Here is a 14053-nt window from a genome sequence, read left to right as displayed (position 1 = left end):
GCAGCTTGTCACCAGATGACAGTCAGCTGATATACTACATCAGTTTAGAAACGATATGACACGCGTAAAATGTATAACTGTTGACGCACATGTGGTTTGCAGAATCGTTCAATGGAAATATTTTCCTCTGTCGACTTGGCTAAACATGCGAGTACAGAACTTAAATGGAAATTAAAGTAGAGGACCAACCTCAAGGTCCAGATTATGTCACTTGATATTGCACTTTGGTGGTGCATTTCCCTAAAAACACTTGAAATTAAAAAGCTCAAATCAGTTTACTCTGAAGCAGCAGATCAGAGGTGAAAACACCACACTGACAAAACACTTTATAAAGTTTTTAGGGTGAACAGCCTGGCAAACAGTCCAATATACTCTCTTTCAGCTCTGTTTTTGGTCTCCACCAACTCCTGCTTTTAATATATGCATCTTTAGCTGCTAAATGCTCCACTATGTTCACCAGCTAGTCTCTAACTGTGTCTACTTGCTGTTCAGTGCTGAGCAGGTAGTGTGCAGTGGCTTTCTCAGAGCTTCTCCGTAATTCAGACAAGACAAGACAACAGACAAAGAGTCAGACTCCACACAGCACAGAGATTGATAATAAACTTTAATTTCAAGTTAAGATGGATGGCTGTGGAACATAGAAAACACACATTTCAGTATAAACATATGCATTCCGATGGAGTTTAACAGGTTGAGACCGGCTATGGAGTCTGTGGATGAACATCTCAGCAGCAAAGCGTTACTCAGTGAAGCCAACACAGAGCAGTGAATCTACACTTCACACTGGTGCTGTGGGGAAACTAAAAGTGTCTCAGCTCCACAATTCTCTGCACTGCAAGTCTGCTGAAGAGCTTAAAGTGTTGACTCTTTAGCCGGGTTCTGACAAAGGAGTTGTCTTTTGGTACCACAGGTGTTCCTGGATGCTGAGATTCAGGATGGTGTAGGGAGAAGATTTGAAACAAAGTTCTTTGTATTTTGTCTGAGTGACATAGCTGTTTACTGATGCGGGAGCAAATTGGACCAAAGAGAAGTTAGAGCTTTGTAGTTGGATCACAGAAAAACAAAAGTGTCTGGAAAACCTGACATGACATTTCACCTTAATTGCACAGTAAATTCATTCTTCATTCAAAGGCAGTATGTTTCCCAGATTCACTACAGATGCACAGGTGTGTGTGTGTCTGTGTGTGATAAAAGAGGAAGGTAGGGGTCATTTAGCCCGTAGCCACTTAGTTTTTTACCCCTAGCCTTGATCCAGGACCTGTCATACAATGCATCAGGGTCCTAGATCATTGTCTTTGTAACCCAGACACTTCACTGAGCAGTGAATGAGACTCTTGACTGCAGCACACTCAGCAGCAGTAAGCTCGGTGCTGCCACTGGTGGCTTTTGTTCAGTAGTATAGCTGTAGTATAGCTTCCAGCCACCAGCGGGAGCACTGAGCAGCACTCTGTGGCCTCAAACTATGCACACCATATGCTAGAGGACTTGGGATCTTGCAGGGTCACTATTTACACAACTACAACTGGAGTCCTTTTGAGATTGTTTTCCATCCTGCTACTGGAGGATGATCAAACTCCCTTTAAAAAATATTAAATATTAATTTCTTAGTGTGTGCAAAAACACATGATTCTACAAACACAAGACAAAAGGCGTCAAATGTCGACAGTACACTTGTGAATTCGGCATCAATATAATGCATAAAGATAAACTGTATCAGTGGACAAACTTGACATTTTGGATTCTGTTGCCTCAAATTGCTACCAGCCTCCGATGGTTAGCAGCACTATTTTAGCGAGACGAGACCGTAAGAATGAGAGGAATGAGAGATTTCTCACTAAAGTAAGTGCTAGTTGATAGATCAGATACACGCCAAATTAAACACTGACCCCTCCAAACTGGCCACCACCGTCATTCGATGTTGATATTTAAATTTAGGTTGTGATGTCCAGTGACGAAAATTCAGTATCGGGAGGTCTAATCCCAACGTCAATTTGGCGTAAAATACTGACGACAGATGATGTTGATATTTTGTCGGTTTTAAGTTACAAAAATCCATCGTCTTCCAAACTTCTCGTGCCAAAGTCATCTTGACCTACAGTAACAACATGATGTAAGGTACGGAGAACAAAATCCAATGTATACTTCACAAAGTTAACGTCCACTCAACGTGAAATTCTAATGTTGTTAGACATGTCAACCCAGTTTTCATTCCAACTACAATTTAACATCTCACGTTGGAGTACATTGTTTGTTGACAACGTTCACATCATTCAACTTCAGTATTTGCATGAGCCAAGGCTAAAAACTTGCATATTATTTAACTCGTTTGATTTTATCGGAACATCAGGACGAGAAAAAGACAGCTCATACTACCTCTTATGACCACTTTACACCAAACTAGCCAGATCACAGGAGCACGCAACACCAAAGGGAAAACTGTCGTGATTTTATTCCGACACTGGAAATTTTTCTGTGACAGTGAAATCGCAGATCAGTGTGCTCTAGAAATTTCACTTTAAATCCCACAGCTGCAGATCAGCCTTTGTAAACCTGCTCAGTCTATGAAATGTCCAAGTTACAAACACGGCTACTCAGGATCAGGGCTGGTGGTAAAACCTCACAACAGTTTGACTGTTTGGGCTCTGATGGACAGTTTATGTTCTAAATGCCTCATGAAAGACTTTCTGACCCTGAATAAAGGGGACAGTAAATATTTTTCAGTACAACATGGAGATGATTATGGTAAATGTATTAAACATCAGCACAATATACTGGCTATCAGCAGCTTAAAGGAAAAAAAAAGGTATGTAAAATCTTACAACATGCCCATCACGATTACAGTAAATGGTGCGGAGTAAATTCGAGTGCATCCTCAGAGTCTCAGAAGTATGTATTAACACCTGGGTAGATGATAAACAAGTCAAACCCACACCCACAAATAAACTTGACAATGTTTATTAGCAATATTTGAAGTTATAATTTTGTTAAATCTTATATTGAGCTCTTTTTGTCATTTTATTATTTTTCCTTTTAACATGAACCGCACAAGATAGACCCACAAGGATAGATGTCTAGAAAATGTTTAGCACGAGCGCACTGACTTGCTGAATTTTTTTTCTTTTCTTTTTTTTTTTAATCTTTTATAAGTTCATTTATTTTATTAATGGCCTGCTTAAAGGCACTGCCACAATACAGGGGGGTGGGGGAAAAGCTACTGTCCATCACTCGCACAAGACAGTCCATTCTAGTGTCTAATATACATGAGGGCGGGTGGGGATAGTGGGTGGGGCTGCTATAGGTAAATCTCATAGAAATCGTCCAGCTCCTCGTGAAACAAGTCCCATTCATCCTCTGAATCTGTCACCTCGTCGTCGGTTCCTGCGGCGAGCAGCATGAGGAGCATCTCGCTCAGCTCAAACGTCACCATCTCCTCGTCCTCGTTGTCAAAGGAGTCGGTGCTTTCCCGCTCGTCAAAGATGTCCCACAGTGGTGTTCGCCTCGAGTTCTGGGAGGAAAGAGGAGAGGGTTTTATTTTCCCAACAAGAACATACTCTGGAAACCATAAATACTGTTCCCATATAATATCATTTAATGCGGAAACAGACAACCTTTCAACTAGCGCAAGCTAGCTAACACGGACTGCTTATCAACTCCTTGATCATAACAGAATATTGTAACTTTCACCACTGCTCATTTTAGACAGGACACTGCAAGAAAACATGTTTATGTAATATAATGTGTGTTTAGATAGGTTCCTGTTTGGACCCAGGTACAATCCGGGGAAAATTAAGGCTCACTATTGTTAGCACATTAGCTAACACTGGCAGCCAGACAACAAACATCTGTGATCCATTTTCTGTTTGATAATAGAAACAAAAAACACATTTTCTTGTGGTGGCATTTCTGAAATGAGCAGTGGTGGACAGTACTTTATTCTGCCATCATCAAGGAGTTGATAAGCAGACAGCTTTATCTGAAAAGTTGTCTACTTCCCAATTAAATTATATAGAGTAGGGCTGCCCCCTAATAGCTGACCAACTGTTAGTCGACAGAAAGGTTGTTAGTCGGTAAGATTTAATTGGTCATTTAGTCACAAAAAAAGAAAACAAAACTGAAACTCTATTAGGAGCTGCACCTCGTCAAAATAAATCAAATCCTATATGACTGGACCATGTGGGAATTTAATTTGAAAGGACAGACACAGGAGGTGACCATGCATGGCAGGAAATCCAAAGTGTGGGATCATTCTGAGAAGGTGGAGGACGAACCTAAAGTGATATGTGAACTCTGCAGGCAAACATTCGTCCAGTACAAACATGAAGTATCATCTGAAACATGGAGTAGCTACATGCCCATTAGCCACTTAGCACAATCATTACTGCTTTGCTGACAGCATCATTAACAGGCGGCTCGCTCAGTGTGTGACGCGCACTTGTAGATAAAATATGGACCTATATTAATGAAAGTTCATTGGTATGGTTTTGTATTTCTCTGTAATGTAGCACAGTGTTAACAATGATACTGATACTATTCCCTCTCAGACCTTCAACTCAAACCATTGTGTTCCCTCATTCAAAATATAATTTAATAATTTAATAATTACATTAATATCGTAAACATGCAGGCGACTAGTCGACTAATGGCCCTAAATGACAACTATTGGTCAACTAGGAAAATTCTTGGTCAGGGGCAGCCCTAAAAAATAGCATAACAGACATGAATGACTGCATTCAAACAATACTCATTTGATAAGAGAAGAGGATAGTCAATAAAAACAGGTCTTAACTGTGAAACTTCCTTCATGCCTCACATATCTGTTCACCATTTGACATCGTTTGCAAAACTGTATTTTCCGTTTCATTTATTATTCACATTTAACAATGGAACCTGCACTGAGTAACAGATAGAAATCCCTGAATAATGTAAATAATGTTCATTTTACTAATTTCAACTAAAATCTTATTCTGTAATTCTGTACAACCATCCTGTCACACTACTGCCTTTGCACATGTTAACTGTTGGTGGCCATTTTGGGGCTGCAACATCAGAGCTTTCCAACACATAACTTACTCTGTTTACTCTCCAAGCTCCATAAATGCACTACATTTTCAGTATGGCACTATTAATGGCAGGGTTTCTGTTCATCATTACACCTCAGACGAGTTTTTATTTTCCTGATCACTGTGCATGTTATCACATATCATACTTTCCACATCCAGCAGAGGGTGCTACAGCTGAGGAGCTGTGGTTACTTTTACTGGCAGAGTAAAAGCAGAGGCTTCTGACAGCATTAACAATCCTTACATGTACCAGTAAAGAAAACTTTGGCTATCATACAAACTGTGACTATCTTATGTATGTTTAGGAGTACTTGCTGGTGCAATGACAGGGTGTTAGTGCGAGCTGTTACCCGATTCCTGCTGTTGGACCCAGTCTGTCTTCGCTGTGGTTGAGCCTCCTCCAGCCGACCATCGGGGAAAGCGTGCTTATAGAAGCAATTTGAGCCAAAAGGACATGTTCCACGACCCTCGTCAAAGTATCGACACGGTTTACTCCTGGAGAGAACAAGAAGAAGCCAGAGAATACGAACAGAAAGTGAGATTGTCTCAGTGATTCCAAGTAAACCTGTCATAATAATGTTGTTATCAACTTATCGTACGATATTCAAACATGACTTCAATCATTGTGCTGACCTCGATACTGCCTACTGTGTTAAGGTTACATGTGTGTTTGTTTACATCATGCATCAGCCCGCTCCCTGTAGAGCTTCCCACCATCGCCACCCACTCCTGCAGATTCACCAACCCACTCATCACATCCACCCGCAACAGCTTTCTATTCAAAATCTGTCTGCTCCATCCTGAAGGGAAAATAATGGACTTTGCATTGCTGATATTTAACAATTTCAAAAGACCAGAAAATTACAAGAAGAAGCTGCTTCATTAAATACCTTTAAAGAAAAGACAAGGAAACTCAGCTTCAGCTTTAGTGAAAACTAAAGAAGGAGAAAAACTGTATGCATTGTGTCCCTGTTTCTCTGGTTTGTTTGTTTCCTGTAGTAGATACAAAGCAGTTGGTAGAAACAAGGCTTCAGTGCAGCACTTTGTGTAGTGAGTGTGTGGATGTGTATCCTTTGTGTACCCCATGCCATCCTTGTATTTCTGGATGAGTTTCTGCTTGTCGTCCTTATCCTCCACCCAGTACTCGCTTGGGATGACAAAGTTAGATGTGATTCGACACTCTGGGCAAGACCTGCGAGGAGAAGAAAACAAGTGGTGGAAAGAGTCCTGGAACATTGAGAGTCTGGTACAAGTACTGTTAAACCTTTGTGCTCCACTGTCTCTCAGATTAACTCATATCGCAGCGGTGCCTGGACAGCGTGACGTGTGTGGTTGTGCTGCTGCCGTGGTCCTGCCAGATGCCTCCTGCTGCTGCTATCATTAGTCATTCTTCTACTGTTATTATACACGACTATTGTCACACATGTATACTGCCAGATATTAATACATACTTTCAACATATTGTACCACAGTAGCCAGAACTATAACTATAATATTATTACTTTCAATAATGTTGTTGTAAGCTACTGTCATTACCTGCATCTCTCTCTCTCTCTCTCTCTGTCTCATTGTGTCATGTGGATTACTGTTAATTTGTTATGCTGATCTGTTCTGTACGACATCTATTGCACGTCTGTCCGTCCTGGAAGAGGGATCCCTCCTCAGTTGCTCTTCCTGAGGTTTCTACCGTTTTTTTTCCCCGTTAAAGGGGTTTTTTTGGGGAGTTTTTCCTTATCCGCTGCGAGGGTCATAAGGACAGAGGGATGTCGTATGCTGTAAAGCCCTGTGAGGCAAATTGTGATTTGTGATATTGGGCTGTATAAATAAAATTGATTGATTGAAATTGAAACATCAGCTGTGTGGTGACTGGCATTGGGCCAGTGTGGCAACCTGACCAGAACATTACAATAAGAACACAACCTGTTAACAAAACTCCATCTATCTGCCCATATTTTCTTTACAACAAAGCATTCCCATAAATTAAGATGTCAAGGGAAAGTATGGGCTACGGTTAGCTGTGGTTAGCTAGAGGCAAACTGGTACCACGGTGGACAACTTTACAGCTCTGTACCTTTTATTCATCCAAAAATGTATGCCTCTGTATGTAGATTTCGCCATGCTGTTACCAGCTTCTTCTTCTGTCACGCATTTCCCAGGGCGGAAACTTTGAAGCATGCGCAGAGTGCCTCAGCTAGTTTTGACCCCCAATCCGACTTTGAGAAATCTGATTTTGTACGATTTCAGTCACACTAACATGGGCCCCAATCACACACACAAAGCGTTTTTCAGGTCCCAAAACACCTCTACTTTTTTTTTTTGTTTAAATTGCACTTAATTGCCACTAGTAAAAACACGCTTGCTGTGCCCTTTTATTGTTGTCAGGTAACCAACCCCTCATCTCCATAGCCTAACCTTCCTGTGTAGTCAATCTACCGCTTATTTATTTTATTTGATAGTAATTAGCAGCTGGTTACTAAAATGGACAGGCAGAGGGTGTTTGCTGTAGCTCTGGTTGAGGGTGAGAGGCTGTCAGCAAGTAGTTTGTTGGGCACAGGGAAGCGGAGATCTGTGGGTACATGACATCATAAAAAAAAGAAAGAGGGTGGATCACAGGGCGTGCCACCAGTTGGTTCAGCAGCTTCGCCTCCATGATGGCCATTTCCAGTTTGACAACCTGCTGTCTGTTGTCACGCCTAGCATAACAAAATGAATACTAACTATAGGGGGTCCATTGGTCCTACTAAGTAACTGAGTACCACCAGTTTCTCCTCCATTGTTTACCAACTGTAAACTTGTTGTGAATACAAAAGAAGTCCTGCCACTCAAATCATCCAATTGGACAAGGTGGAAAAAGAGTTTAGATTTTTTTTTTTTTTTTTTTTAAACTCAAGGAGTTCAGAGCGCTCCAGCAAAAAAAAAAAGTGCAGCAATGTAAGGTGTGTGGCAAGGCAAAAACAGCAAGCAAAAAGCTTTATTCTCATTAAAAACAATTACAAAAAGCCGCTTCCAGCTGCTAAAATGCTTTTTGCGACCAGGGCCTTAGTTGATTTCACACAATAAATCGCTTTTCTACGATGTCATGTAAACGTACTGAATGGCCTCATATTCTCTTAGCATATGCATCAGGGTTGTGCTGTCTTAAATAGCTTCTCATCCACTTTTAAGTCACATTTTTTACGATTTTATGATGATTTTTAGATCTTTGGATCATCTTTAGATCATTTTTGACTACATATTTCAGCTAGATGAAGGATTCTAGTCATCAGATGTCTGGATCTTGAATTGTCAGAGAAACAAGCTGAGCAAAAGTTGCCAAACACCATCAGAGAAACACTGATTTTTAACGTAAAGCCGCTTTGGTCAGTGTTGTTACCACTTTTAATCACCTGGTAGGTTTGTTTTTCAGAGGAGGAGATCTCTGTGGATTATTCGGTTCCTGGTAAAAACTTCCTTAACAATGAACACTGAAAGAATCCTAACTGTGAGAAACTGACTGCTCTGAAAGCATCGCTTGTTTTATTTGTTACCGTTTTGATTAAGAGACCCCTCGAGGCAGAAAACTACATACTGTATGTTCAACTGATCCTAACCTATCAATGTTGTGTTCATTGATTTTATTTAGACGTTCCCAGTTCCTACAGCTACAAACGTCCTAAAAAGCTTTCAAAACTCAGCCTTACAATCCCAGAGTTGGAAATTCATTCTGAAAACATTTCACAACCTCTGAATGTTATTGATTTTTTATTTGAGCTCTTAATAAAGGAGCTTAAAATACAAAATAAATTCCTCACTGAGAACTTTAGGCTGCTTTGGAATTGAAAGTATTCAATTGCAATAAAGGTGAATTACACATTTAACAATGGATTTAAAAAAAGGACATAAAGAGGATGACCTGATCTTGACTTAGTGAACCTGCTTCTCTTGTCTATACAACATTATGTGCTAATATTGCATGCAGCACTGTTGTATTTCTGTCAAGATGGGATGCCTGAAAGTATTTCACTTGTCTTCATTTCCTATCAGAATAAACAGGCAGATGTCTGCCCTCCAGCACACAGAAGAAATGAGCTTTAACTAAATTCATCTCTGTAACTTCCTGCACTGACAATTTAGGGAACTGGCTTTATAAAGAGGAATAAAATGTGAAATACGGTTTAAACTGAAATATCAGCAAAATCACACAAAAAATGTGCTGTCCAAAGGTTCTCAGTTGCATGGGCGCTCTGTTCGGTTCACTACCTGGAAATCAAATACCTCTGGATTTTTACACAGTTTGTCACATAGATTTTACAACTTTTCTGGTCATCTGTTTTGATGTTCTACAGACTATATCTCAATAAAAGCTACTTAATTGTTTAGTGAATATTTGACAGTCTTCTGAGAAAATCGACGAGAGATTCAAATTCAAAATCATTTAGCCTCAGAGTGATGGAGCCCTACTTTGCCATGTGTAAGTGACTCACTTGATGATTTTGCTCTCAAACTGCTTGGCACTCCTCCACTTGCGAATGCACTTTAGACAGTAGCAGTGGCTGCAGTTAGAGAGGATGCCAAAGCGGCGCTCGCTTGGGTTGGCCTTCTCAAACACCACCTCCATACACACGCCGCACATCATGTCCTTGCTGCGTTGGATGGCAAATGAAATCTCCATGTCTTTCTCGTGGGCCTCGATGCATGCCTAGGAGAGGAAAGAGTTAAACCAACACACTGAGGCCTCTTCTGTTTAATCAGGGTTCTATTCAACTGTGCTCCTTGAGCTAACAGATCAGCAGAAAGCAGCTGGGAGAACGCGGAGGAGTTCAAAACATGTCGAATGTAAAGTATTTCTTATAGACTGGACTTTACAGAGCTGTATTAAGATAAGAGTGGCTCAATCTTACGTGCAAGAGTGAATTCACCACCGCTTTATCAGCCCCGCGTTGGTATCGGAAGTTATTTGGCTTGTTGACTGCCATTAGCCAAACAAGATGACATTCACCAATGGCAGCAGCCGATAGTTTTTAATTATGTCACAAGAGGGCTCAAAACTAACTGTGTCCTGTTGTACCAGGGACAACAGAAAGGTCTCTGGGACAAACTAAGGTCTTCCCTGGGACACCACTGGGGACAAAAAGGACACAGTAAACTTGGTATCGACGTGTCAGAGAACGCACCCCATTTTTTTTTTCTCATAATCCTACATTGAAACAACGTACCCATGTTAGCTGTTAGCAGCCAGTGGCTGGAACCAAGAGCTAACAGAGGCTACATTACATATCTTTACTGAGTATAAGTCAACAGTAATCAGCTGGCCATCAATCTGGACATTCCTAATGTAGTTATAATATCACTGCAGCATCTTGAGACCTCTCTTTTTGTTTTTGCCTTTCTCCTAATATTAGGCACATTAGAGCCCACGGGAGTGAACATTTTTGGCTCCATGTTGCCACGGATTTGCACAGCAGCCGGAGCTTTCCACTGTGCCTGTTCTGCTTGGCAACCATTCTGATAAATGTCACTGAAGTTGCTTGGTGGAAGAGTCACTTTTTTATCAATAAATTATTGCATTTTGTTGTTTATTTATTTTCTGAATGTTGCCAGGTATACGTCTTAAGTATTGGTTTGTTTGATAAAAGCAAAAATCTTCTTGAGACTTATTGCTTAAATAAACTGCTGTGTCATGTTTTGGTGCCTGATCAACCTTCAATGGGGGAAGGGAAAAAAAATTGTTTAGCAATATTGAGGGACTGCTTAGACGGAGGGAAGTTTATCACAGTTCATTTACACATACTACCGACATTGTTTTGACACAAAGCTGGTTGAAAATCAGCAAAGTATTCCTTTGAAGTATTGTGAATTCATTATCCAATCTTTCATCTCTTTTCATCATTCTCTAATTAGCTAAGATTAGGGTACAAAACATTTAGGTATTAGCATCTCATTTTGAGCTGTTGCAAACAGTCAATGTCACTGGATAAAATGGCTTTATAATCCATTCCTTATGATTTCAGGGTATTCCAGGTTACCTTTGTGTGCTCAGAGCGCTGAGCGTTGTCAGTGGGGTGGAGCACCTGGAGGCCACACATGTCACACACATCGCCGTGGAGATAGGCACAGTTGATTCCGTAGCGGCACTCTCCAACGGCTGCATATGGACAGAGCTGCTTCCTCAACTCTTTGTTGTCCTGCGATGCCTCACTGTCAAACTCCTCGATGAGAGGGACGGAGCTCTCCACCTTCACTGGCTCAGCTGCACAGAGAAAGATTTTTATATTTATTTTGGGCCACATGCATGAGAACACTAAAACGTTTAATGCTTACCAATTGTCTTCCCTCGCAAATGAAGATAAGATCATCTGACGACACTTTCCCTTTATCTGTTCAGACATGCCTCAAAATGCAACCTAACCCCCTGAACTAAAGTTGAGCTGCTCCAAATTTCACACAACATGACCTTGGATGAACCCTATTCACAGTGGAAGCCACATGGCATTTTTTGTGTCATTCATGCCTCCTGTTCCGTTGACTGGTACAGACCAAAAGAACAGAAATTACACATAAGGTGTTTTCAGACCAAACTGTTCTGGGGACTCCCTGTCCTTAGTACTATGGAGTTCTAGGAGGTCTTGGTCTCATTGTTTGGCCCATGTGTCTCAAACAGCTAAAATCAATGTGGCACAGACATGGTGCAACACATCTGCAGCAGCAGACTGATTCTAATCAACTAAAGCCACCATATCAACCACGGAAACATCACCCTGCTCTTCACTATTTTTACACGGCTGGTCTCTTTTTCTCTACGCATGGCTTTGTGGCACTCAAACAGATAAAAAACTACACAGAACTGTGTCAAAAACAAGTACAATCTGTGCAAAAATGATTAAAACTAGTTCAGTTCAAAGCATGTCTGTCCAGCATTATATTAAAATTGAAAGCTCCACCCTTAACAGATGTAAATGCAACTACTTTGTTGCATTACAGAATGCCGCTCATGCCACTGTGCCTTTCTCCTCTCTCACAATCTCTGCACAACTCCGCCCCACTCACTGACTCATACACAAGTTATCCAGAAACACTTCAGGTGCTTTTACACCTAACCTGTTTGGTTCGGTTAAAACTAACTCAGGTCTGTCTGCATGGTTAGTACGGTTTGTTTGGGCTGGTATGAAAGCTGTCAGTCGAACCCTGGCATGGACCAAGCAACTGAACCAAGACCGCTTGAAAAGGTGGGTCTCAGTCTACTTCAGAATGGGCTCTGGTGCAGTTTGTTTGTGGTATGAGAGAAAATGAACCAACCACAGCATTTTATGATAGCAGATACGTGATTTTAGCAACAGTTAAACTATCAATAAATCCATCTGCTGATGATGAAATCTGTCTGCGATCTCATGATTGATCCTAATAAATGCCACTTATATCCCATAACCTTTTAATGCTAATGAATACATGTAGCCATGGTAACACATATGCATGTCAGTGAGGGTATTTTCCCTGATTAAAAAGCTGTCACCATTGTATCTGACTCCATGTACTTCATCTGTTCATTAACTCCATTAAAAGTGTGTGATACTGATCATCCCACAATTTTAAGCCCCAAACCATCACTGTATAAGACGCCTTCTTTTCATCCTGTCTCTCTGTTAGTCATTATTCATAACATGCCATTGATTTGCAGTCTAATAATAGCCTACTAATAATGCATACAATAAGTTATTTCTCCACAAGCTCTTTGCGAAACCAAACAACATAAATATAAACACTTAAGAAGCATTAAAGTGCTGCTGCATTAACTTCTGTCAGTCAATCGAATTTGATTTCCCCACATGGGTCCTGATGATACAGGATGGGAAACACCCAAACTGTCCAGTCACTGAGTTACCCATCAGTCTGTAGAATTTCATGTTTACTCCTCTTGGTTTGTTTATAAAAAAGTCAGTGTGAACAGAAACCGAACCAAAACTAAAATGCAACAAAGGAGCATTTTTTCCCTCTGGTGCGGACCAAATGAAACCTACAGGTGTGAAAGCACCCTTAGAGAAACACAGTGCTGCAGCTCTGTTTAATCTGTCTGTTCATTAGTCTACAGTGTGACATCGGTCTATATGTTTCACACACTAAACTAAATCAGTCTGTGAGATAAATGAAATGACTGCAGTAGCACACGTGCAGTACAGCACTGTGCTGTATGTGTGGGAGACAGAGCTGCTTGATTGTGTCAGGTCAGTGTTTGTTTGCTAACTTGTGTGTGAGGTGGATCATAGCGCATTTCCATTCTTCTTGGTAGTTGTAGTCTACTGTGTGACATTTAAACAGTGACTGGATGCAGGCAACAGATGTGTTTTTAAAAATGCAGCGACAACACAGACTTGTTATATACAAGACATATATGACAAGGACAAAGTGTCTCTCGCTCCTTCACTCCCTCAGCCTCTCTGTTGATGCTGTGTGCATAAATAAGATTAGTAGACTAAAGAAATAAAATCATTTTCCAGCACTAACGTTTTTTAGCTTTTAAAGGCGCTGTATGTAAGAATGTGGCCAAAACAGTTACTGCACTCAAATTCAAAATACTGCCACGAGTCGTGTCCGCCCCCCTTCCCCTACAGATTCGAGGTTGCTGGACAGCGGCACGCTGGAGACTGATTTGTTTGCCCACGGGCGGTTGCCGTGGCAGGGCCGTGTCGCCGCATCCTTGATCTTCAGTTTTCCCCTGCTGCCGGGATACAGCTGAGGAGGAGCCGACTGCTAATGCTATGTACCGGGACACTGCTAACGCTGCTGCTGGAATACAGCTGAGGAGGAGCCAGCTGCTAATGTTATGTACCGGGACACTGCTAACGTTGCTTGCCGTGCTGCTGTAGCTCAGTCCTAACTGTAACTGATGCTGAGACTCTGACTGTGTGACTGGTAGACGGCAGTGGGTGGTGCAACAGGCCAAAACACAAATTCAAAACATAAACATGATTTGCGGACTGTAAAAATGTTTTTAAATGCGAATATTCTGGCTGTGCTAT

The 14053-nt window shown here is 41.1% G+C and overlaps 1 protein-coding gene across 1 annotated transcript in view; it reads right to left on the bottom strand.

The window, feature by feature from the left end:
• Positions 1 to 587: 587 nt before the first annotated feature.
• Positions 588 to 14053, bottom strand: part of mkrn1 (makorin, ring finger protein, 1) — a 30389-nt gene continuing 16923 nt past the window's right edge. Inside the window, exons 4-8 of the mRNA XM_049567101.1 lie at positions 11066 to 11289; positions 9524 to 9738; positions 6142 to 6252; positions 5411 to 5555; positions 588 to 3505 (exon numbers count right to left, since the gene is read on the bottom strand). Coding sequence (XP_049423058.1) covers positions 3293 to 3505; positions 5411 to 5555; positions 6142 to 6252; positions 9524 to 9738; positions 11066 to 11289 — 908 coding nt within the window. The 3' untranslated portion in view covers positions 588 to 3292. The remainder of the gene's footprint in view (positions 3506 to 5410; positions 5556 to 6141; positions 6253 to 9523; positions 9739 to 11065; positions 11290 to 14053) is intronic.

Source organism: Epinephelus fuscoguttatus, linkage group LG22, assembly GCF_011397635.1.
Source record: "Epinephelus fuscoguttatus linkage group LG22, E.fuscoguttatus.final_Chr_v1".
Taxonomy (NCBI): Eukaryota; Metazoa; Chordata; class Actinopteri; order Perciformes; family Serranidae; genus Epinephelus; species Epinephelus fuscoguttatus.
This window is presented reverse-complemented; position numbering and strand designations above follow the sequence as displayed.